The following is a 25,038-nucleotide window of genomic DNA, read 5'->3' as shown; positions in this document are numbered from 1 at the left end:
CCATTTTATGCCTCTGGAAATAGGCCCCTGTGTCACAGAAAAAAAAGATATGAAATAAGGGGGCAAGGTAGGGGGGTACCCTACCCCCCCCCTCCCCCCACCCCACGCCCCGATGTGTGTTGGGGATCCAGTGGACCATCCTAGGGGTCAAAAGTTGGATTTTTCCTCAGCATTGCAGTATTGCGGGGCTCAGCGAAAGCCCATGTAATTTTGCTGTAGTATTGCAGGGGGAAAGGGAGGGGCCTTGGGAACGCTGCAAGACCATGGGGGTTGGACAGCAACAGTCTTCTTGGCTGCCCGTGGGGGACTGACCATACTAATTCCACGCTGCACATAGCCGAAGGCCTTGTGCAGTGGGGGTTTGGCGCCGCAGGTTTGCCACAGGTTCTGGGGCGTTGGCTGGGGGTAAGGCAGCGAACCCCACGCTGTGCACGGCAGGCCCAGTAAGGTATGGGAATAAAATATTACTTCACATTAAAAAAGCCCTTGATATTCATAGAAAAAACAAAGATTAAAGTGAAGTATAGTTAGCCGGGGGGGGGGGGGCTGAGGGAGGCGGTGCTGAGTGATGATGTAGTGATCAATGAGGGGGTGCTGCGCTGATGGGGAGGGGGTACTGCGCTGATGGGGAGGGGGTGCTGCGCTGATGAGGAGGGGGTGCTGTGCTGATGAGGAGGGGGTGCTGTGCTGATGAGGAGGGGGTGCTGCGCTGATGAGGAGGGGGTCCTGCGCTGATGAGGAGGGGCTCCTGCGCTGATGAGGCAGGGTGCAGAGGTGGTGCCGAGGTGGTCCTGCGCTGATGAGGCAGGGTGCAGAGGTGGTGTCGAGGTGGTTCTGCGCCGACGAGGCATGGTGCAGAGGTGGTGCCGAGGGGACGCTGCACTGGTGGTGAGCAATGCTGTCCTGGTGAGAGTCCTGCTGAGATGGTTGCACTGCTCTGGTGAGGAGTTATTCTAAGTTGGTGCTGTGTTGAGGTGGTGCTGTGCTGATGCGGTGGGGGTGCTGAGGTGGTACTCCGCTGGTGCGGAGGGGATGCTGCGCTGGTGCGGAGGGGATGCTGCGCTGGGGCTGAGGGGATGCTGCGCTGGGGCTGAGGGGATGCTGCGCTGGGGCTGAGGGGATGCTGCGCTGGGGCTGAGGGGATGCTGCGCTGGGGCTGAGGGGATGCTGCGCTGGGGCTGAGGGGATGCTGCGCTGGGGCTGAGGGGATGCTGCGCTGGGGCTGAGGGGATGCTGCGCTGGGGCTGAGGGGATGCTGCGCTGGGGCTGAGGGGATGCTGCGCTGGGGCTGAGGGGATGCTGCGCTGGGGCTGAGGGGATGCTGCGCTGGGGCTGAGGGGATGCTGCGCTGGGGCTGAGGGGATGCTGCGCTGGGGCTGAGGGGATGCTGCGCTGGGGCTGAGGGGATGCTGCGCTGGGGCTGAGGGGATGCTGCGCTGGGGCTGAGGGGATGCTGCGCTGGGGCTGAGGGGATGCTGCGCTGGGGCTGAGGGGATGCTGCGCTGGGGCTGAGGGGATGCTGCGCTGGGGCTGAGGGGATGCTGCGCTGGGGCTGAGGGGATGCTGCGCTGGGGCTGAGGGGATGCTGCGCTGGGGCTGAGGGGATGCTGCGCTGGGGCTGAGGGGATGCTGCGCTGGGGCTGAGGGGATGCTGCGCTGGGGCTGAGGGGATGCTGCGCTGGGGCTGAGGGGATGCTGCGCTGGGGCTGAGGGGATGCTGCGCTGGGGCAGAGGGGATGCTGCGCTGGGGCAGAGGGGATGCTGCGCTGGTGCAGAGGGGATGCTGCGCTGGTGCAGAGGGGATGCTGCGCTGGTGCAGAGGGGATGCTGCGCTGGTGCAGAGGGGATGCTGCGCTGGTGCAGAGGGGATGCTGCGCTGGTGCAGAGGGGATGCTGCGCTGGTGCAGAGGGGATGCTGCGCTGGTGCAGAGGGGATGCTGTGCTGGTGCTGAGGGGATGCTGTGCTGGTGCTGAGAGGATGCTGTGCTGGTGCTGAGAGGATGCTGTGCTGGTGCTGTGATAGTACTGCACTGAGGTGATGCGTTGATGCTGAGGCAGTGCTGGGCTGATGTTGATGGAATGCTGCAATGGTGCTAAGGTGGTGGAATGATATTGAGGTGGTAGTGTGCTTGTGCTCACGTGGTGCTAAGTGATGTTGAGGTGGTGCTCTGCTGGTGCTGATTTAGTGGTGTGCTGGTGCTGAGGTGATGCTTCACTGGTGTTGAGCTGATGCTGAGGTGGTGCTGTGCTGAAGTTGTGCACTGGTGATGTTGGGGTGGTGCTGCTGTCCTACTTGAGCATCTGTTATAGCATTTGAATCCAAACAATGCTTGGTAAACGTGTGAACAGATCTTTGTGTAGCTGCTATACAGATCTTGGCTGTAGGAACATTTCTCATTAAAGCAGCAGTAGCCTCTTTACCCTCTAGTAGAGTGAGCTTTAGGTCTACCTTACAATAATGTAATTGCCTTCGGTAGCACATCTGGATGTGGACTATTTAGTCGTGGCTAGATGTGTACAGACCGGCCCACAGTTACAAAAAAATGGTCCCCGCGGGAGGCAGAAAGACTTTTTGGGGGGTGGGGGCATTAGCATGGGCAGTCTGCACAGCCTCCACCCCTACGTATAAAGAAAACAATCCCTGTGTCTAGTGAGCTTTCTGTCCCCCAGGATGGAGGATGGCCCGGATCAGGTCTATTGCCCCCATCTGCCTCCCAGACTGTGGGATATTTTTGGGGGAGGTGAGGGCATTGGTCTGCTCATTCTGGGCAGCCCCAACCCCTAGGTATATTAATAAAACAATCCCTAGTGGGCTTTCTGACCCAGCGGGGGTGGAGATATGGGGCTACTGCGCTCATCTGCCTCCAAGGAGGGGGGCAGAAAGACTGTGGTAATTTGTTTTGGGTGGCAGGGTCATTGGCGTGCCCAGTCTGGGCAGCTCCCACCCCTACATATAAAAAGAAAAAACAATCCCTGGTGGGCTTTCTGCCCAGACAGGGGGATTGCAGGGGCTTTTGTCCCCCCATCTGCCTCCGAGAGGGCCGAGGCAGGGGTGCAGAAAGACTGGATTTTTGGGGGGATTGGGGCATTGCCATGCGCATTTTTGGGAGCCCCTACCCCAATATACATAAAATAAATACATCCCTGGTTCCTGGTGTGCTTTCTGGCCCCCTGGGGTTGGAGGGGACAGATCGGAGGCTATTGCCCCCCCTCTGCAAACACCCTTGCCCAAGGGGCGGCACTGCCCTCTCCTTGGTGCCTAGGGGTGGATCCCCAAGCAGAGATTCATTAGGGAGGGATACCGCAGGAAAGGGGAGATTCTCCCCTTTCCAATGCTACCTCTCCCATCAGACTTGGTGCTTATGGGGCTGAGATAGCCCACTGAGGCAGTGAAACTGAAACGAGCAAACTGGCTCATTTCGGTTTCACTGAAATGACGTCAGTGCAACATGCGCGCTGATCGTCATTTCAGTGAAAGAATCAGGCCAGCCTCGGGAGCTGGGGAAGCTCTTCCCCAACTCCGGAGGCTATTTGGGGGGGGAAGTAGGACGCGCAGGAGCCGTCCAATCCATTTCAACACTTTTGCGTCGGACAACTCCAGCGTGTTCAATGCATGGAAGGGGTTGACCTTTGTTTTTTTGTGAATATCTATACACACACACACACACAAATATAAAAATATATATTCCATTAAATAGGATTCTGGAGGATCAATTTACCCACTTTTACTAACTGATGGGCCAAAACAAACATTTTTTTGAAGAAAAAATTCTGATTAAGTCCTCAAAAACCCATAAGAGTTATCAGTCTATTTTGGCGTATAGTGCACTATATCTCAAAAAGCTTAAGACACTGGCTTTAACCATTGGCTCAATTACTACACTGACGTACTAAAACTGAGGCCTTTACAGGAGGAAAAGGTAAGAGCAACCACTATCAGCGCAAAACACTGGCTCCTGCACTGACTGTGGTGCTATGTGGGTGCTCTGAAAATAAATTCTGAAAAGATTTTTTTTTAATCCAAAAATATGCAGCCAGTCCTGCCTTTGTAGCTCTTAAATTTGATCCATTCAATATATTGGCTCCCGAATCAGAGCAGAACCAAGTACCTACATTGCTACTCAGATATACATTTCTCCATGTTCCCACTGACTGCGCTAGGTACTATTTAATGAGACATACATTGATGAAGCAACTTTACTACCTTTGTGGTGCATTTACTGTCAGGATCTAGATGGACCATCTATCTTATCCCTAGTAAAGTTACTACACCAACTCCCCTTGACATTAGATTGGTTAAAGGTCTGAAATCCTTGTTATGCCCCCACAATCTCAAGGCCTAAATGCTAGTATATGGATATCCAAGGGTTTATAGTACTACATAAATGTTTTGGTACAGTTAGATGTGCAATGTTACAACAAAACACTTCTACTCCTATGGTCTGACACAATGAGCAACACCACACACTTTCCTCGCACCTCAATTCAATACTTCACCTGGCAAAGACAGTACACCCCACATAGGTGTGATAAAACAAGGCATGTGACAGGCAACAGTTCAGCCTCAGATTTCTTTGTATTACAGCTTGGAAATAATATGATGGCATAGATTTGTCTGCTCGAAGGCATTTAGCAACTTTAAAAAAAATTCTGTATAGGAATATAGATCCTAATTTTGTCTGTATACGTTTCATGTAGCAGAGCGGCAGCTACCCAGATTGTACGTTTATAAATGACAGCTAAACAGATAATAATCGTTTGATCACTTAAAATGGAATGCAAGCAAGCATCAACGTACCCCTTGTTCATCCAGCTTCATGAGCTGCTCGGTCACCTTGGGAGTGTTGAACGCCAGTCGGAGGCACGGCACGTTCAGCTCGGGCACGAGGTGCTCCAGCACCTCCTTCAGGGGCAGCCCCCTGGCGGTGCCATGCTTCGCCGTGGATGGGATCGCATCTTCCAAGACAGAGCCCCGGAGAGTCATGAGCTGGAAAACAACAATACGTGCTAATGAGCGAAGACAGCAATATTCCAGCCATGTCTCACTCAGTCATGGCTGCCTTACGGCTTGTATTTTGCTGACACTCACAGCCCTAACGTTTGAACCAGTCTCAAGGGTTTGGTGCAGCAATCAAGTACGGACCAGAATGAAAAACTGATGAGCAAAACCTCTCCCCGAAGAACAGCAACCTGCACAGATTTACCACACACACCAGCACCACTACAAAATTGTGCAATTATACAGGCTATTTGTATTTGGTGTAAAGAAACAGTCAGTCCTGTGAGGCCATACTAATGACAGGTTGTGTGATGTACATACTACTAAAACATACTATACTGTATGAGAACCCATTGCACAGCCAAACTGTTACAAAAACAAATTTTAAAAAGCATTAGCACAGACTAATAGGTCTGCTTTAACCGCGTCGGCAATTCCGCCGCAGTGCGGCAGTTTAGCAGAGTGGGCGGGGCCGCGTCGGCCAATGGACTTGCGCAGCACTACGAAGTTAGTGCGTGTGACGGCAGTTGGCCGACAGAAGCACGCAAGGGGTTAATGTAACAACATACGTAAACAGGGATTCACAAATGCTGCATTCACATGTTTCATGTACTAAGACTGTTCATCGCTTTATAGCTTGCCCCGTTGGCATTGCCAATGCTGGGGAAACTGCTTTCAGTAAACAATTTATATAGGAGATAAAGAACTGAAAGTGCCAAACTATGTGACAATGGTGTGCAATTTTCAAATGTAAAAAAGTCACTGATGGACTTAAATGGAAAGCCGTAATGACGTAAAGAAAGCCAAGAGCATGATGTGAGGGGATCATATTTTCTTGATGTGTGCCTTTCTCCACTTCGTTAGAGTGGATGGTAACTGTGATTTGGCATGTTGCGACCAAATCAAAACAAATTACTCTACAATTCAGTGCTTAATTTGCAAAAATAAAAAAAAGAAGTGCCAGGGCTCTTGTTAGAAGGCCACAGCATCTTCCACCACACATTGCCCCTGCTATGCTGCCAATGCTAGTAACACAACAACTAACCATCACACTATGAGACAATTCTGACTATTTCAAGCCCCCAAAGCTACAAGAATGGCTTGGGGGCGGTGGGTAGTAATTACCTGTTGATGTGGCCATCTCTAAATTAGCCAGACAGCGCCACCTTGTGGAAGACTGTCACAAGTGTCAATGATGATAATTACATACAGGTGCTGAGCACGGGAAACCACCGGCTCAATTCAAGCCCTGCTCTACATCAAGTCTATGATATTTAGATAACCTCTTCCTACACAGGATTGGCACAGCATCCTTTTGTCTGGTTTTGCCAGGGTTCATTTATGGATGTGTGATATTGAACTTGGCACAGGGAAGCTCTTAGGGTGTTTTTTGTTATTATTAAATTGTACATGTGTCTTAGTGGTCCTAATACAACAATTTAAGAACCACACATTTTAGGAATAAGAACTGTGAGGGACAGCAGAGAGGCAGTTCAGTTCCTTATGTCGGACTAATATAAGGTTACAAGTGCATGCTTCTGCGAAAAGTGGTGGATTCTGAATAAATTGCTTATTGGGAATTGGCATACTGTCTAAAAAGAGTAAACTATCAAGTCTAAATAAAACCGTGAAAAACAACTTACATTTTAGTAAACTGGAAAATGCAGGAATGGGTGGCACTAAACTGACCGTCAAAATCATGTTGGCATCCAATTTACGTCCTAACTTTTGACTCTAACAAACATGAGTACGATGGGAGCCAGTGTCTGAAGTCAGAATGTTGAATTCATCACTGCTGTAACAAACCATTAGCAAGCTTACTGAAGGACATTGGGTTTTTGATTGAGGGGTGAAGAACTTTCTCAAACAACAACCACAGTACCTATCAAGATAATCCACACAAACCACTAAATGAACTTGTGCTTAATCCTCTGGTAGTTTGGCACAAAAGCAGTCCGCCTTAACTTAAAGGAAGTGTGTAAATGTATGCAGCACACAAACAGTAATAAAGTGAAAAAAAAACAAAAAAAATATCCTATACCAATTTAGAACAAGCATTGGCAAAGCCACTAGGTCTCGGCAAAGCAAGAGCTATTGGGTTTGTCAATATCTTTTAACCATGTTGTATAGCAGCATGCCTGTTCAACATGGCTGAAAGTCAGTGAATAAAGCGGTATGAAGCTGCTAGACAACATTGCTAAAAGATCTAGGCACTGACAAAGCCAATAGCTCTCGCATTGCCAAGAATGCTTGAGTGGGTTTGAATGAGTTTGGGGCATGTACTTCAAGTGAGCAATGCAGTTAGTGTATTGATGGGTTGTTTCGTATGATGGCTTACTTGTCTTTAGAATATTTTCGATTTCATGCTGGTTGAAGGGGGGAGGACTAGGACACACTGGGCCAGTTGAAAATCTGTTGGTGAATTGACAATGTTCTCGAACATCTTGATGAAAGGTGGGGGGTAAAGCAGTCTCATAGCTATACACAGCCTTGCAGGTGATTTCTGTCCCTAGAGATAGCAGTTGAGACAGTCCATAAGCTGTACTTTAACTGCGCCCTCCAGTTGGTTGCGCATGTTGTGTTTTGAATCATCTAAAGTGAGGGTGTTCTGCTTTCTAAATTGTTGGGCACCTGAGACTGGAGAGTGCCGTTAGCGATCGGCCGTGTGTAACTGATAAAGAGAAATAGGTACGGGTTTGAGGGTGGAGGTTTTTCAAGGGGTTAAAGTCTGTGATTAAGATCTGTGGAAGGGTGTGAGCCTTGGTGTAGTGTCAGCTTGTGCAAGAGAGAGCTCAGGTTAGTCTTAGCTGCCACATGCAGGCATTTTGGGTGTCCACAATCTGCTGGTCTACACCACCCACTGCCATTGTATAACAGAAGTGACCACTAAGGCCTCTCACTGAACAACCATTGTCACCAACCCCTTGCACTAGTGACATGTATGGGGTGAAACATTAGTGGAGCTTGCGAAATTCAACTCAGTGACTTTCCAAGTGCAACACAGATAGTGCACTGATCTACAGTCTTTATTGCCATCCAAGTACAGAAAAATCAGCAGAGCTTCTGCAATGCACCACTATACGCACCTAGCTCCTACAAGCACCCGTTAAGTTCTCATAATACACGTCTATCCCGGTCTATGGTCTGTACTGCCATCCAAGTACTGAAATGTCAGCAGAGCTCATGCAATGCACCTTTATAGGCACCGTCATAGTTCAAGCACCTGAATAGTGCGAGTAAAAACAGCATTGATTGTGAAAAGCGCTCTTAAAGAAATAAACAAGTAGTCCCGAAACAATGCCTAAAAAAGGCTGCTGCATATTTTAGCAGACATTGGTCGTTGCTCTCGGGGAGGGCTAAACCCTGGAAGAGGTAGGACGCATGCATGCCATGGACCAATGGGAAGAATAACTAATGAAGCGACAATTGAGACTGCAAATCGGAAGCCTGAGGGCGGGCTGAAGCCCACAAAGTACATACAAACAGGTCTCTATACAAGGCAGCGCATGCGCGCTGTCTAGAGCCGAGACCTAAAAATGCACACAAAGCAAATCCAGTAACTAATCTAGAATTTGCTAGATAAACTTTGTCAAACTGGAAGATCACTGTCCTCCAAATACAACTTTATAAACGCCAATAAACATTGTTGTCATCAATTTTATGAGTAATGCATCCAAAATGCCTATGCCCATTAAACAATACATTTTAAAATGTCTTCAGACTATGTAAAACTTTATAAGAGTACTACATTTCTTTTAAACAGTTACATTTTACAATGTACAAAAGTTGTCACTGGGTAATAAATACGTGCTTCAAAAAACATAAAATCCCTTCTTTTACAAAATGACAGAAAGGACTTAAAGTAGATTCTTCGTGAGAATCTCTTAATATCGGCAATACAAAGGATTCCTACATTAATTATACTGCCACTAATTAGCTAACATACCATACACCACATGTATTATAAGGTGTATGTTTACCCCATGGGGCTTCTTGGAGCTGTACTACAGCGTATTACTGTTACTCAACTCAATCTCTGTATGGTAAATGCACTTACATAGGCCTTTATGTAGCTCAAGAGGTGTTGAAATGTATTAGCTGATTGTTACCACGCTAAACTAAACCTTGAGGCTCCTCTTGACTGGGAGACTGTCGAGCTGCAGTGTGGCCTATGTGGGAAGTGTTTTGTTGTCCTGTGTGAGTGGCACAGTGGTCGTCTTAACCTCATCGCTGCTGCCGACGGCCAACGGCCGTCGTGTGCACTACCTCGGTAGTGCTGCGCACGTCCGTTGGCAGTCGCGGCCCCGCCTGCTCAATAGAACGTTCCGCACTAGCACAGAACGTTCGGCGCAGTTAAGAGGTTAAGTCGCTGAGCCGAGGGGTTTAATGGCCGGGAAAAAAGTAGGAGAAAACATGTGCATTTTATATTACTGCATTGCTATGTCCAACTTAGCGGGAGTCTATAGAATCCACTCATTTTAGTTTACAGACCTGCCAGGATTCGAACCTGTTAAAACGGGGGGTCTCACGCCCATTTCCATAAATAAGAGCCTAGCCGCTCACTCTACCACGCATAATCAAATACTATGCATCACGCATCTGCTGGGACTAGGAAAGGTATTCAAGATCCTAGCAGTCACTACATTTTAAAGCAAAGAAAGCAAAGTGAGGTTTAAGATCCTTGCAAAATGGCACGTTTTGCTCTAGCTAACCTCAGTGAGGAAGACAAAATCTAGCAATAGTAAACAATCATCGGGCACTTCAAAACAAATGCAGCCTTTTCTTGGCGCCCAAATAATCTATGCTCCCATCTATGTTATCATAACGATTTTATTTTCCCATGGAAAGGAGAAAGCTCAGGAGGACCCCAAAGGACTGCTTGAACCAGTGTCCAGAAGATTACAGACATACAACTCTGCAGCAGGCACACTAACCTATTGAGCTACTTTCACATTTGAAGGACAAGGGGGGGGGGGGGTCAACTGGCACAGACTTCCTAAACCCGGGCAGAGAGCAAGGTCGGAGGATAAAACCTAAACTAGGTTAAAGTCTTCCTGAGATGCAATGTCACAGCTGCGTGGGGAAAGGAGTGGACGGGGATCACACACGTCACAGGAGATATGGAATGTGTGTATACAGTGCGTTCAGAACAGGTAAGAACAGAACAGGTAAGAGGTGCATCAACAGAAGCCCCTGGTGGCATTGAGGGGAGTAGAAGGTCATACCGCCCTCAGTGGGGAGGCTCGGAGGGCCTCCATCATAGGGTTTTAATAAATATCACACGGGGTGGTCTCTGCCATCCAGACTCTGCAGAAAGGAAGCCTTCATAATGATTTGCAAAGGGAGGTGTGTGGTCATATAGGCACGGGTAGTCAGGGCTTTATAGACTCAGAGTGGTGGTCTATGGGGCAATATACAGTGGAGTGGGCGTTTGGTGCCCCTTTGGCAGTGTGGCCTGTGTTCCCATAGAAAGTGGAGGGTCGCTTTTTAAATGATGATAGAGTGGTCTGTGTCCTGATTTATGCAGAGGGGTTGCAACCCAATGTCATCCAATGAGAGAGGTGGGCCATGACAGTAGTGAAAATCGAATTTGGGATATGTAAAACTTAAATACACATGTCCTACCTTTTAAATACAATACCCTCTGTCTTTCGGGCTGTTTAGTGGTGCCTTCTATCCGTTAAAAAGGGATATTTAGTCTCAGCAAAAGGTTTATTTTCACAGGTTGATTTGGCAGTTTAAAACTCCATACAGGCTGCAATGGCATGCACGAGAAGTTTCAATGAGCTACTTTAGTAGATGTCCCAATAACTGCAGTAGGCTCACTAGTAGTTTTTAATTTACAGGGCAGCGGTACACGCAGTACCACTTTACTAGTGACTTGTAAGTAAATTAAGCATGCCAATTGGGTGTAAGCCAATTTTACCATGTTTAAAAGAGAGCACAAGCACTTCAGCACTGGCTAGCAGTGTTAAAGTGCACAGAATCCTTAAGCCAACAAAAATGAATTTCAGCAAAACCGAAGGAGACGAGGTAAAACTTTTGGGGGAAGACTACACCACAGGCTGTAATTGAATCGCTAATGGAAACTACATTCACAAAAAAACAAATGTTAGAGGGACGTTAAAATTGGGTTCAGATTTTACAAACAAAACCACAGAGATTCAGCAGTCAGTTACAGCTATCTCAAGTAACTATAACTCGGGCCCTAAGGTAACTATAACTCGCACCCCACCATGCACAGCTTTCTCATCATTCATTTTACAGCGAAGGTTGCAGTGATATTATCAATGTAATAGAAAATGTCATGAGCGATGTAATATGTTGGGAATTAGCAGTGTATGGCAAGGACGTGAGGTTAGTTACCTCAGGGCACGTGTCATTGCAGAAGTCGGCACTGGGGGATGAGGTCTGCAGGGCCTCCCTTTTCAAAATGTGCGAGGACCCCAGGGGGCAGGTTGGGGCCGGGGGGGGGCTGGGAGGGGGGTGTTGTCGCATGCCCCATTTCACTTCATATTAATGATGGGATCCCACACCAAAATCTGACTGGGGAGAGGGGCCACATGACCCCCACTCCCCTTCTGAATATCGTCCTGCTACCGGGGTATGGGGTCCACGGGGCCAAAATCGGCCCAGCAAGGGGGCTACTTGCCCCTCTAACAGTCAATTGTAAAGGCTGGGCCCCAGGGGATGGGGTTCCCTGGCTGGGGAGGATGGCCACGTGCGCATCCTTCCCCAAATATATTTGTTATACTCCCCTCCTGCCTAACAGACCTGAGACCATTTGGTCTCAGGCGGGCTCCCTGTGTGACCACACCACCAGCTGTAGGGGGCAGGGCATTAATACCCTACCTCCTATTTTTTGCGGTGTTTAGGACTCTGGCTGAGGTCCAAGATGGGTGTCACCACTTCCTGGTTGAAGTGGTGGCAGCCAATCAGATCTAATCCTGAGAGCTGTCAAATCAGCGGACGCTCTCCCTAGATATACATAAATCTTTTCCCTTTAATAACTCCAAAAAAACTAAATAGATTTACACTAAATTACAAAACGCACTCTTTCTGGTCCAAGATCTAGCCTTCTTCCAAATTTGGTGTAATTCTGTTTGGGGGTTCAGACTATAATCTTATTCAAAATACCTATGGGAACCTGCATAGGGAAAGCGCATTTTGGGCTACCCCCAAACCTGCACCTCTTTTCTCAGGCCCTGCTAGTCTAATCACCCAAACAGCAGCTGAAGTGAGTGGCAAGCTAGTTTTTAAAATTTCGTTAAGATTCGTCAAATGGCCCCAAAGTTATTAGCAAAACAAAATACACTTTTCCTATGGAAACTAGACCCCAACTATAACTGCCTACTGGCACCTGTAAGTAGACTATGATGAATATAGGGGATGAACAATCTTGTTAAAGAGAATTTGCAACATGAAGGGGTGTTCGGAACCCCCAATTGAGAGGGCTCAACTGTGCGGTGTGATAGCGTCGGTATAACTATTTGGGCCCAAATCCTGCAATTTCTGACAGTTGATTACTTACTTTGCCTGTTAATAGCTACAAATATTACTTTTCTGAGCAGATTATTCTTTTCCTTATTAAAAGAAATAAGATGGGGGCGTGGCCAAGATGGCGACGGAGTGGGACGCTCCTTCGTGTCCCTCCGGCGCCTGGCCCTTCTAAGCTTTGTATTTGCCTGCCGAGCTCCGTGTTCTCTGCCGCCGGAGCACTGCAGTGAATCCCCGACGCAGCGGAGTGGCGATTGCAGCGGTCGGCGGAAGCCGGGACCAACTGGAGCGGACTGCGGCGCGACCAAGAGTGGAAGCCCGGTGTCTCTCGGCCCTGCGGTGTGCCGCTGCCTAGAAGCCTCGGCCTTGCGTGGCACAGTGGGCCGGGCCTTGACCTATCAGCAGCGCTACCTGGATTTCAACGGAGGCACGGCGGGCTTGGGAGCTCGCGACACCAGCCCCACCGCTTGCCGGTACTGCTGCCTGCAGTTCGGGAGGAGGAGCGACTGCTCGGGGGGCTTCACGGCGGCCGGGGACGTGTGCCGGAGGAGCGGAACGGCTACAGCCGCTGGGAGCAGTGAGCGCGGAACGGAACCGGCACCGCCTTTGATCTGCACCCGGAGAAGGCGACGCTGCCTCGCTGTCCCTCACCCCCTGCGGTGAAATGAAATGAAAATGGATTTCTTAAGCGCATGGCTGCCCAAGAGCGTCCCAGCGCTAGTACACACCACAAGCTTCCATGATCCTCAGACAGCGGAACTCAAACTCCTCGTGGAAAAAGGAATGTCTTTAGAGATTTCCAGAACTTCTGGAGACAGGGTTCCAGGCGGAGAGTGGCAGGAAGATCATTCCAGGTCTTGGCAACATTCACAGAGAACCTCCGTCCTCCTGAACGTGCTCTCCTTACTCTGGGGATGGTCAGTAAATTGCTCCCGTCAGAGCGGAGGGTACGCGAGGACTTATAGGGACATATAAGGTCCCTGAGGATGGGGGGGCCCATTCCCTGGAGAGACTTAAAGGCGATGGAAAGAGCCTTAAATTTAATTCTCTCGCGGATGGGGAGCCAGTGGAGTGAGCTGAGAGCGGGTTTGGCCGAAGTTCTTTTCGCCGTGCCGGTCAGTACTCTGGCCGCCGCATTTTGTACTCGCTGAAGGGAGTTAATGGCTGATTCAGGAGCACCGAGCAGCAAGGCGTTGCTGTAGTCCAACCTTGACAGTATAAGCCCCTGGATCAAAAGTTTCCTAGAGCTGAAGGGAAGAAGAGGCAACACCTTCCGGACAGAGCGTAACAAACCATAGCAGATCCCAGCCACTTTCTTAGTTTGTACTCTGAACGTCAGGTCGGGCTCCAGCCATACCCCCAGGCTCTTAATCTCATTCTTGGGTTGAGGCACCTCACCCAGACAGGGGGGCCACATGGTTTTGGGAAGGGAGGTGGAAAAGTTACCCAACATCATAAGTTCCGTTTTGGAGCCATTGAGTTTCAGCCGTGATTCTGTCATCCAAGCCATGATGTCTGTCAGGCAGCACCCGAATCTTTCTGCCGCATTTTCATGGTGGGATAGCGAGACGACAAGCTGGGTGTCGTCCGCATAGGTCACTATTTTCACCCCGAAAGGTGAAACCACATCCTCCAGTGGGGCCATGTAGATATTAAAAAGCGTCGGGCTCAACGAGGAGCCCTGTGGGACTCCACACTGGAGGGGGATCGACTCGGAAAGGTTCGTGCCATCGTAGACCTGGTAAGACCGACCCTTCAGAAAGGAAGTCATCCAGCTTAGAGCCTGGCCAGATATTCCCACCCTAGTAAGGCGCTGAATGAGGATACCATGGTTGACAGTATCAAATGCCGCGCTGAGGTCAAGGAGGACCACAGCTGCGGAGCCTCCTGCATCAAGAATACGTCTGGCTTCTTCTACTACTACAATCAGGGCAGAGTCAGTACCTTGCCCAGGGCGAAAGCCTGTTTGCGAGTTCTTGAGCAGGTTATGACCTTCTAGGAACGAGGACAGCTGGCGATTGACAACCTTTTCCGCAATTTTGCTCAGGCCTGGCAGCAAGGAAATTGGATGAAAATTCGCCAGATCGTTAAGGTCAAGTCCCGACTTTTTAGGAAGAGCCTTAACCATCACCTTCTTCCAGCTAGGGGGAACTTCCCCACCGCCGAAGGAGGCGTTCAAAAGGTCCGTAGCCCGCGGGGAGATGGTCTGTGCAATCCGCTTAAGAATATGGGTGGGCATAGGGTCAGAGGGGGAGCCACTTTTGAGATTAGCTAATTCTTTGCGGAAGTCTTCCTCAGTTATGGGAGTGATAACTTCCCACAAAGGGCTCACACCATTCACGACCTGCGAAGAAGACTCCGACGGAGGAGCACTGAGAGGAATACTTTGTAGGATTTTTCTAACCTTATTGTCGAAGAAATGTGCAAGTTCATTGCACCGTGCTCTACTCGTCGGTTGCGGCAGTGAAGGAGAGGGGGTGTTCAGGAGTTCCTTGACTATAGTAAATGTTTCTCTTGAGGAATTGGAAGCAGTCCTGATTCTCTCTTCATAGAAGGTCGCTTTCGTGTGGTTACAGGCTAACTTGTATGCCCTCATGGCTTCCTGATAAGGGACTTTACTATTAGTAGACCAGTCTTTACGCCAGGCGCGTTCCAGACGTTTGCAGACTTTTCTAAGGTCACAAAGTTCAGATGTGTACCAAGGGTTTTTAAACCCGTTACTTTTCTTGGTACTGCACCTCTTGGGAAGCACCAGATCCAGTGCTCCTAATAGCCAGTTATGGAAACGTCGATCTGCTTCAAGGGGGTTCGAGAGGGGGGCAGGGATAGATTGCTCAAGGGCAGTGGTTAGACCATCAAGGGACAGTTTAGGCCAGGGTCTATGTGAAGATCGAATAGAACCCTTACAGTCAGACCTAGATTCTGTCATGATTGTCAAATTGAAAGGAATAAGAAAGTGGTCTGACCAGGGAAGGGGGCATGGCGGTGAGGCCTTCAGGGGTGGAACGTTAGAAAATAAAGGGTCCAATAAATGGCCCTTCAGATGCGTGGGTTCATTATTGTGTAGGATCAAATTACATGCTTCAAGATCAGCCAACAGATCAGTAGCCACCTTGTCTCCCAAGTCCTCCAAGTGGAGATTCAGATCTCCTAGAAGAAGGAAGTTGGGGACTGAGGCTGCCAGTGTCAGTGCTGTCTCCAGCAAGGAACTAATGAACTGCTTGACCCCACCAGGAGGTCGATAAATCAGTAGCCCTGACAGCGAGTAATTAGGAGAGAGTTGGATGGAAAACCTTATGCTCTCTGCGTCAGAGATCCTGCCATTTTCTATCCTGCAGGCTAGAGTCTCCTTATGAATTATAGCTAGCCCTCCCCCTATGCCACGAGGTCTATGAAGGCATTGTATCGCGTAGCCCTTGGGCAGAGAATTAACTATGTCAAACTCAGAGCTGTCAGAGAGCCACGTCTCTGTAAGAAACAGAACATCAGTTTTATTGTCCTGGATCATTAGATTAACTTCAACCGAATGCTTGACCAGGGACCGGCAGTTTAATAGGGCAAAGGCCAGGGAAGAGTGCATTGGCTCTCTCTTTTTGGCACCATTACCAAGCTTAGAGCAGTAAACACACAGTCTATATGGTACGTCCGGTCTAACTGAGTACCTACAATGTTGGCTAATGGCCGGACGGAGTGCTAACAGCTCGTCCCTGGAATAGAAAGAGGGACTGTGTTTACCTGTGGCCAGTAGAGTACAGTCGGGCAGAGGTTTTGGCCCTAGGTCCGTCCTGGCCCGGACGGGCCCAGATGGGCTTGCCTCTGGCGCGCCATCGGCGCGCCCGCTGCGCCCGCCCGCTGCGCGGACGGGAAGTAGCTGCCATAAGTGAAGTGCCGGTGCCGAGAATCGCCTGAGCACTAGAGCGCTGAGCCTCCGACTACCCCCAAGATGGCGCCTGAAAAGCTCGCGCCAGGGAGGACAGCGTGAGTCGACCGGGGCCCTAAATCGGCCCTTAGGATACAAGTCGGCCCTAAGATCGAGTAAGTGGCAGTCCTAAATGTGCAACAGTGCAAAAGTAATGCCAACAATTTAAGATAAAATCACATGTCGAAGAATAAAATCATCATTTTTAAAATACAATTTTTTAAATGAGGCGAGTAAATGCTGCCAGCCTCCGAGTGAGTGCCAGGGAGCTTGGTGTATCAACCGGAGGTTAAGCACAGAAGGAGATTTATAGTGCCGGAGCCGAGAATCGCCTGAGCACTAGAGCGCTGAGCCTCCGACTACCCCCAAGATGGCGCCTGAAAAGCTCGCGCCAGGGAGGACAGCGTGAGTCGACCGGGGCCCTAAATCGGCCCTTAGGATACAAGTCGGCCCTAAGATCGAGTAAGTGGCAGTCCTAAATGTGCAACAGTGCAAAAGTAATGCCAACAATTTAAGATAAAATCACATGTCGAAGAATAAAATCATCATTTTTAAAATACAATTTTTTAAATGAGGCGAGTAAATGCTGCCAGCCTCCAAGTGAGTGCCAGGGAGCTTGGTGTATCAACCGGAGGTTAAGCACAGAAGGAGATTTATAGTGCCGGAGCCGAGAATCGCCTGAGCACTAGAGCGCTGAGCCTCCGACTACCCCCAAGATGGCGCCTGAAAAGCTCGCGCCAGGGAGGACAGCGTGAGTCGACCGGGGCCCTAAATCGGCCCTTAGGATACAAGTCGGCCCTAAGATCGAGTAAGTGGCAGTCCTAAATGTGCAACAGTGCAAAAGTAATGCCAACAATTTAAGATAAAATCACATCATGTCGAAGAATAAAATCATCATTTTTAAAATATTTTTTTTTTAAATGAGGCGAGTAAATGCTGCCAGCCTCCGAGTGAGTGCCAGGGAGCTTGGTGTCCTTCTGCGTGCTGCAGGAGGGGGAGACGACATCGGGCAGGCGGGGGAGTCGAGTGGGACAGGAGTGCGGGTCGGCGATTTCGGGCCTGCGGATCCCCGGCCTGGAGTAGGAGCAGGGCCCGGGCCCCTTGTCCTGGGGTGGCAGCTGAGTCGCGCTGTGGAGAGTGCCACGCGGCCTTCACCAGTAACCCTTGACAATCTTGAGCTGCCCCTGCTTGGAGGACGCTTGGGTAAAGAAGGGAAGGGCCGGGAGACCATGGCTGCGGTGCAGTCCCGGAGGGATGATTGCTGATGGATGGTTGCTGGCCACCACTTCTGGGCCCACCTACCTGACCTGAGCTTGGAATCTCGGAATCCCCGGCTCCCTCATTATTAGTCGCGGCGAGTGGTGTGGCGGAGTCTTTGCGGGGGTGCCCCCTGGGGCGCAGTCTCTGGAGCGCTCGCTGGAGAGGAAGGTAGGAGTGCAGACTGAGTTGGCTGGGAGTCACCTTGCCCCCACTCCCCCTCTCCGGTTATAGCGGGAAACCTGGTGGCGGGCTACTTCACGGAGGAGTGAGTGGGGCCGCCTTGCCCCTGCCGAGGCAACTTCCCCGGGATGTCTAACACACTGCGTAAGGGGAGGCCAGGGAAAGATGGAGCGTTGAAATCCTCTCAGCAGCCAGCTTCTCCCGGAGCCAGCGGATCGTCCAAGCAGATGACGACGCCCCCGCCACCAAGGCCTTTATGACTGAGCTCTTCTCCTCTATCAAGGAAGACATTTCTGAACTTCGGGCACAGTTGGCGTCAGACCTCCGGGAGGTGAGGAGAGATGTGGATGGCCTTGGGGAAAGGGTCGCGACGCTGGAGGATCACGACTTGAGTGTGGCTAATGATGTCCATCAGTTGCAGCAAGACATCATCAGACTTACGGAACAGAATTTAGACCTCCAGGCCCACGCGGAAGACTTGGAGAACCGTTCCTGGAGGAACAACATTCGCATTCGTGCTGTGCCTTGGGATGGTGAAGCGGGGGATCTTCGTGGCTATGTTCAGGCGCTCTTCCTACAGATCTTGGATGAGGAGGAGGTGCAGGACATTAGGATGGACAGAGTGCATAGAGTGGGCCTGCCGAGGCGAGGAGGGGGACCTTGTTTGTGTCCACGACTTCCAGTTGAAGGAACGCATCCTGCGGAAGGCCAGGGCCATCCCCACTTTACAGTTCAGGGAGCACCGTCCGCAGCTCTACCAGGACCTGGCGGCGACGACTCTCCGGAAGAGACGTGATTTCCGTCCTGTGACCTCCTTCCTGAGGGAACGCAACATCTCCTACTCATGGGGTCATCCCTTCCGCATCATCTTTCTGGGCAAAACAGGCTGGCGCAGATTCGCTCTCTTCAAGTAGCAAAGGATCTTTTGGGCCTGGAGGATGTCCCATTGACACAGGAAGCGACCACATCACCATCGCGAAGGCGCCGCCGGTCCTCCTCATGGCATAGGGTGGGCTCATCCCCGGACCGGGTTCGGCCGGACCGCACTGCAAGGCAACAAGAAAGGGGAGCTGCAGTAGCAACGGTGGCGTCGGCCACATTGGCTGATTCCCAGCAGAGCTCGGGCGCGGCCTGAGTCATGGGCTGTTGAGGCTTTGGCGCCGGAGGGGCACACGCCCTTGTAAGGTGCCGGGGGTTTGATTGTACTTTTGGAGAAGACACCCCGGTACAGGGCCCTGGGGGGTCACCGAGTTGGTACCCCTGCCCCGCTTCCAGTCCAGAAGGAGCCTCTTGGACTACGGCCTAATGGAACTGTGGGGTGATATCGTCAGGTTCAGTGTCTTGAGTTATTTTTTCCTATTGTTCTTTTGTTTGCGGGAGGGGGGTGGGGGGTCCTAGGGATGGGAGGTGCAGGGGGGTTGTTGGGGTTCGGGGCGTGGGGGGATGGGAAGGTGGTGGCGTACGAATGCTGTGTGTGCAGTGCGCTGTTTTCTCTGGAAGTGCTATTCCTTGGCTTCTACTGCTGGTGCCTCTCTCTGGGAGCGGCCACTACCTTGAGCCTGGTTGTGGATTCTATACTCGCTATTGGCTACATGGGTGTGGGGCGCTTGGAGTTAGGGGGTGGGCTGTGTGCTGCTCCCCAGGGAGGGATATTGGTCTGGTCATTGCTATTGACGTTTCTACTCAGATGTTGTCAATCTGAAATGCTCTGCGAGTCATCCTGTATGACTGGCTCTGAGAGGCTTGAGGGTGCGGATCTGCTGGAGGAGAGGGGGGGGCTGGGGGGATGCTTGGAGATGGGCCTGGCCCGGGGACGTATGGAGTGGTAGTTGGCACTGGCCAGGGAGTGGAAACGGATCACACTGATAAGCATACGGAGCGGAGATTCCCAACGTCACTATGCCTGTTAGTGTGGGTACCTGGAATGTGAAAGGTCTCAATTCTCCGCAGAAGCAGAAGCACCAGAAGCTCTGGAAGTACCTGTTGGATCACCATCTTGATGTGGTGGCCCTCCAGGAGGGTCGTTGGCTGATTGTGAAGGGGTCATTATATGGTCGACAATGTACATTTGTGGTTGTTTATGCCCCTAATGCTGGACAGAATGTTTTTTTACAGGACTTGCTGGACAGGGTGGGAGACTTTGTAGAGGGGCACTTGTTCCTCCTGGGGGACTTTAACATGGTGTGGGACAGGGACATGGACTGTTCGGGGGCACACAGGGCAGATTCTGGGATCTTTTCGGATGAAACGCGACAAATAGGTGCCCTGGGGTTGGTAGACAGCTGGCGTTTCTTACACCCACACACTAAGGATTACACATTTTTTTCTCATGTCCATCGCTCTTACTCTCGTATAGATCATATTTTTGTTAGTCAGGCCCTCAGGGGGGATGTCCGAATATCCAGTGTTTTTCCACTCTCGGTATCTGACCATAGCCTGGTGGTTCTTGGGATGCACTGGCATGTGGGGGGGGACGGTTGGCGAAAGTGGTACTTCCCGGCAGCGCTGGTGCGGGATGAGATGTCCTGTAAGGAGCTGCGGAGGGCTATAGGAGAGTTTATGGCCCTTAACCCACCTTCTGACACCTCAGTGTATGTCACTTGGGATGCATGCAAGGCCTCGTTACGGGGCACATGCCCCGCTCTTAATGCAAACCTCAATAAACTGGAAGGAGAGGGAGGACCTGGAGGCGGAGCTCGCTATTTTAGAACAAGCACACAAGGCAAACCCCTCTAGGGTGATCCTCCGACCGTTGACGGCGGTGAGAGGGAAATTGAGGGCCCACTATAACAACCGGGCTGAGTTTACCCTCCTGCGCCTCCGACGCGTCTCCTACTCCCAGGGGAACAAGGTGGGGCGGCACTTGGCCCGGTAACTTCGAGATAAACGTGAGAAGGACTACATTGGGGGCATACGGGACCACACGGGTTCTGTGCAGCACAGAGATGCGGACAAGGCAGCTCTTTTCGGCCGCTTTTACGCGGATCTCTATTCAGGCGACACCCTTGACCCAGAGGCCCAATCTGCGTTCCTGAATGGTCTCCCGATCCCTCAAGTGTCCAGAGAATGGAATGATTTGCTGTCCTCCCCCATCACTAGGGAAGAGGTGCTGGACGCCATCAAGGCTCTGAAACTCCACAAGGCCCCGGGTCCTGACGGTTACACTGCCCTGTTTTACAAGACGTTTACGTCGGACCTCTACGATTACCTGGTCTCCCTCTTTAACAACATGGCGTCTGAGGGGAGAACTTCTGAGACTATGGCCGAGGCCCTGATTACCGTCCTCCCCAAACCGGGGAAAGATCATACCAATTGCGCGTCCTATCGCCCGATAGCGCTTCTCAACCTAGACGCTAAGTTGTATTCATCTATCTATAGCTGGCAGATTACAGGACTTAATGCCGGTCCTTGTACACCCGGACCAGTCCGGATTTATAAAGGGCAGACAAACTCATGACAACTTAAGACGCGTGATCCATCTGATCGAGAAGGCCAATAGATTTCATATACCGGCAGTGTTGGTGGGGATCGACGCGGAGAAAGCCTTTGACCGTGTTGATTGGGGCTTTCTACACCGCACCCTGGAGGCCTTCGGGTTTTCGCCCCACTTCATAAGAATGATTGAGGCTAACTACAGCAACCCCACCTCTAGGGTGATGGTTAATGGCCATAGATCCGGGTGCTTCCAGCATTCGCGCGGAACACGTCAGGGATGTCCTCTCTACCCACTCCTCTTCGCTTTAAGTATTGAGCCGTTGGCCCTTGCGATTCTGGAGAATGAATGTATCTTGGGCCTCCCCTTCTCGGGTGAACAGCATAAGATCACACTATTCGCAGATGATGTGTTACTTTGGATCAGAGATCCGGCGCTATCGTTGCCCTATGTCCATACGCTGCTCTCTGACTTTGAGATGGTGGCGGGATTCACGGTTAACCTCGACAAATCGTATATTCTGAACCTCACTCTACCTCCCGAGGAGGTGCACCGGGTTCGAGCAATTACCCTACTGTCGTGGTCGACTTCATCCTTCCTGTATCTGGGAGTGCGACTGACCTCTACCCTAGGCGCGCTATTCACGGTCAACTTTCCACCGATGTTGACGGCGATCCGCGCGGAGCTGGAGAGGTGGAAACCGAAGTTCATCTCGTGGATGGGTAGGATTCACGCGCTCAAGATGGTCCTCCTCCCAAAACTCTTGTACCTCTTCCAAGCACTGCCCATACCGGTGGAGTTAGACTATTTCTGTCGGCTTAAGACCCTGATGTTGAAGTTTGTGTGGCAGGGCGGCCGGGCGCGACTCTCCTATGCAGTACTCCGTCGTCCGCGAATGGAGGGGGGGATGGGGTTCAATTCAATTCAATTAATTTGTATAGCGCGCTACATACCCAGAGGGTCTCAAGGCGCTTGGAGAAGGGTGGGGAATTACTTGTCGAATATCCAGGTTTTAAGCTGCTTTCTGAATACTAGGTGGTTCTGAGTGAGGCGAAGGTGAGTGGGAAGTGAGTTCCAGGTTTTAGCCGCCAGGTAGGAGAAGGATCTTCCTCCCATGGTGGATTTGTTGGGTTCCCGGACATGCACTTGTATTATAAAGCTGCACAGTTGAGGATACTGGTGGAATGGTCCCAGCAGCTTTCAGAAAAGCACTGGCTCCATATGGATCGGAGTGTGGCCGGAAGGTCCATCTGGGATCTAGCCTGGAAACCCAAGGCTGACCGTCCCAGGAATGCATATATTAGCACTCCCACCAGCACGGTTTTAAAGGTCTGGGACACAGTCAGTGGCGACGACCGGTGGACCACCTTCCCATCTCCGTTTACTCCTATTCATTTCAACCCGGCTTTTCCTCCGGCCTTGACTGACGGACCCTTTGGCGTCCGGAGGGAGGGTGGTTGCAGAGCCCTTACTCACCTGTTTCACGGTGTGACACCCCTCACCTTTCAAAATTGTATGCGGGATTATGGTGTTCCGCCCACTGAACGCTTTCGACACCTTCAACTCTTACACTGGGCGACATCGTCGGAGGTGGTAGACGCTGCTATTAGACCACTGACGAAGTTTGAGGCTTTTATTCTCCGCACGTCCACTATGAAGGGGACGATCTCCTTCATTTATGGGTTGTTACTGGACACCGCGATATCCCCCCGCCCTCGTTACATGGACCACTGGCAAACTACCCTGGGTAGGGACATTTCTGACAACGAGTGGAGGAGCCTCTGGCGAGATGTGGCGACACATAATCATTCAACAGTCCTCAAAGAGGCTCACCTGAAGCTTCTGTTTGACTGGTATCTCTACCCGTCTAAATTGCATCGGATCTTTCCGACTACCTCGGATAGGTGCTGGCGGGGCTGCGGTATCCTGGGTGACTTCCGCCATATTTGGTGGGATTGCCCCACCATCTGACCCTTCTGGTCCGAGATCCTATCCCACATGAAGGATGTGATGGGTTATCCGATTCCGAATTCGCTAGAGTATGTGCTGTTGGGGCTTAGAGACCCGCTGTTGGAACATCAAACTAGAGCTGATAAACGCATTATATGGCTGTGCTTGGGGGCGGCTAAGTTGACCTTGGCGGCCGCTTGGAAAAGCCCGACTGCGCCAGCTATCTCTCTGTGGCACGCAAGGTTATGGCGATTACTGAGTATAGAGAGAATGTCAGATATATTTTTGGGGAACTTTAAAAACTTCATGTTCAACTGGGGACCCCTGGTTGGATTCCTGTCTCGGGGTCTGCCATCTGCGGTTTGCCCCCCCGGCGCTTCGTGCACTACACCTCTTCCAAATTTAACCACCGGCCAGTAAGAAGTTGTTCTGAGTGAATGCTGGTCGCCACCACTGGGGAACGGGTGGGGGGTTGGGGGGTCTGAGGGATGTTGGGGGGGGGTTGTTTACTTTTGGTTGCGACATAATTCGCATGTGGAGATGGACTGCACGGCCTTCCTATACGACTGTGATCCTAGTTGGGGACCCCCTGTGCTTGTGAACCTTGGATCACCTGCTGAGGGATTGGTGCTTTCTCCAATCGATACTGGTTGACTAACGATAGCATTGCCATGGACATTTCACAACGGAGTGCACCATCTTCCTTTATATAACTTTGGTTTCTACAGCAATATTTTTCAGCGCCCCCTGTGTGGGGTAATGTGGCGGACTGTCGCCTGTTCCTTTATTTTCTTCCTCTCTCTTTCTTCACTTCCTCGCTCTTTCCTCTCTCTTTCTACTTAAAATCTTGAATAAATAAAAAAAAAAAATTTAAAAAAAAAAGAAATAAGATGAAGACTTTTTTTAAAAAAAAAAAGTCTCTCACTATCTGTGCAGTAATAAATTGATATCTAGAGCAGTTCCTAATTGTCTGAACTTGCTCGCAGAGAGATACAGAATGGGCTACTACACTGAAATCATAATGGAACATGAGAATATGAATATAAAACACATTAAATCATTGGCCTCAAGAGCCATCAAAGCCAACTTGAATTGTATCTGAAATAATTATCCAATGTACAATTCTAAGAACAGATGCTAAAGAAAGGATCAAGCTACCATTCAAGAAGCCGAGTACAGCACTAACATATTTTTTGAGTCGACATGAAAACTGTGCTTAGGGGGACTGTTTTTCAGTTTAAATAAATGCGTGATCAAGAAGTCCTATGGAGATGAAAGAGGCTGAAATCTTGGAACATGGACAGGGGCTCAAAACTTGTTTCAAGAATATCTGCAACCACTGTATGTATGTCTGGGCTACAATATATCATTAATTCTAGATTCCACATTTCTAAAGGTGACATATGTATATCATTCAAACAATAGTGTTTAAAAGCGTCAAAAAATGAGTACAATATAAACATGTTCTTTCATAATGTGGGATTAACCGGTTACTATGACGGTATGTGTGAAAAATAATACAGAGCAGGCCTATGAAAGAGCTCACAATAATTCAAACTTTCTGAATGATCCTGTTCAGTCTTGCTACCATGGTTCAACATAATAAAGTTGAAATAAAAACACTACCAATGAAATTGATTGCTGGGGGTTTAAAAAAATAAAACAAGCATTAGTTCGATCATAGAAGACAGCTATTTAGGAGGATGAGATCTCGATGGTGTTCAAGAGCCATTTAGTCAAGCTTTCCTACACCCACCACATCCAACAATAGTTATGAAGTTGCGGAGCGGTGAATACATA

General features: G+C 50.2%; 1 protein-coding gene across 3 annotated transcripts in view; it reads right to left on the bottom strand.

The window, feature by feature from the left end:
* The window catches only part of SIPA1L1 (signal induced proliferation associated 1 like 1), a 681,304-nt gene that overhangs the window by 309,155 nt on the left and 347,111 nt on the right, over nt 1-25,038 (bottom strand). For all 3 annotated transcript variants that reach the window (XM_078659472.1, XM_078659473.1, XM_078659474.1), the window contains exon 6: nt 4,799-4,987. In XM_078659472.1, coding sequence (XP_078515598.1) covers nt 4,799-4,987 — 189 coding nt within the window. The remainder of the gene's footprint in view (nt 1-4,798; nt 4,988-25,038) is intronic.

Source organism: Lissotriton helveticus, chromosome 9, assembly GCF_964261635.1.
Source record: "Lissotriton helveticus chromosome 9, aLisHel1.1, whole genome shotgun sequence".
Taxonomy (NCBI): Eukaryota; Metazoa; Chordata; class Amphibia; order Caudata; family Salamandridae; genus Lissotriton; species Lissotriton helveticus.
The sequence above is the reverse complement of the archived record's forward strand: the minus strand, read 5'-3'. Positions and strand labels throughout refer to the sequence as shown.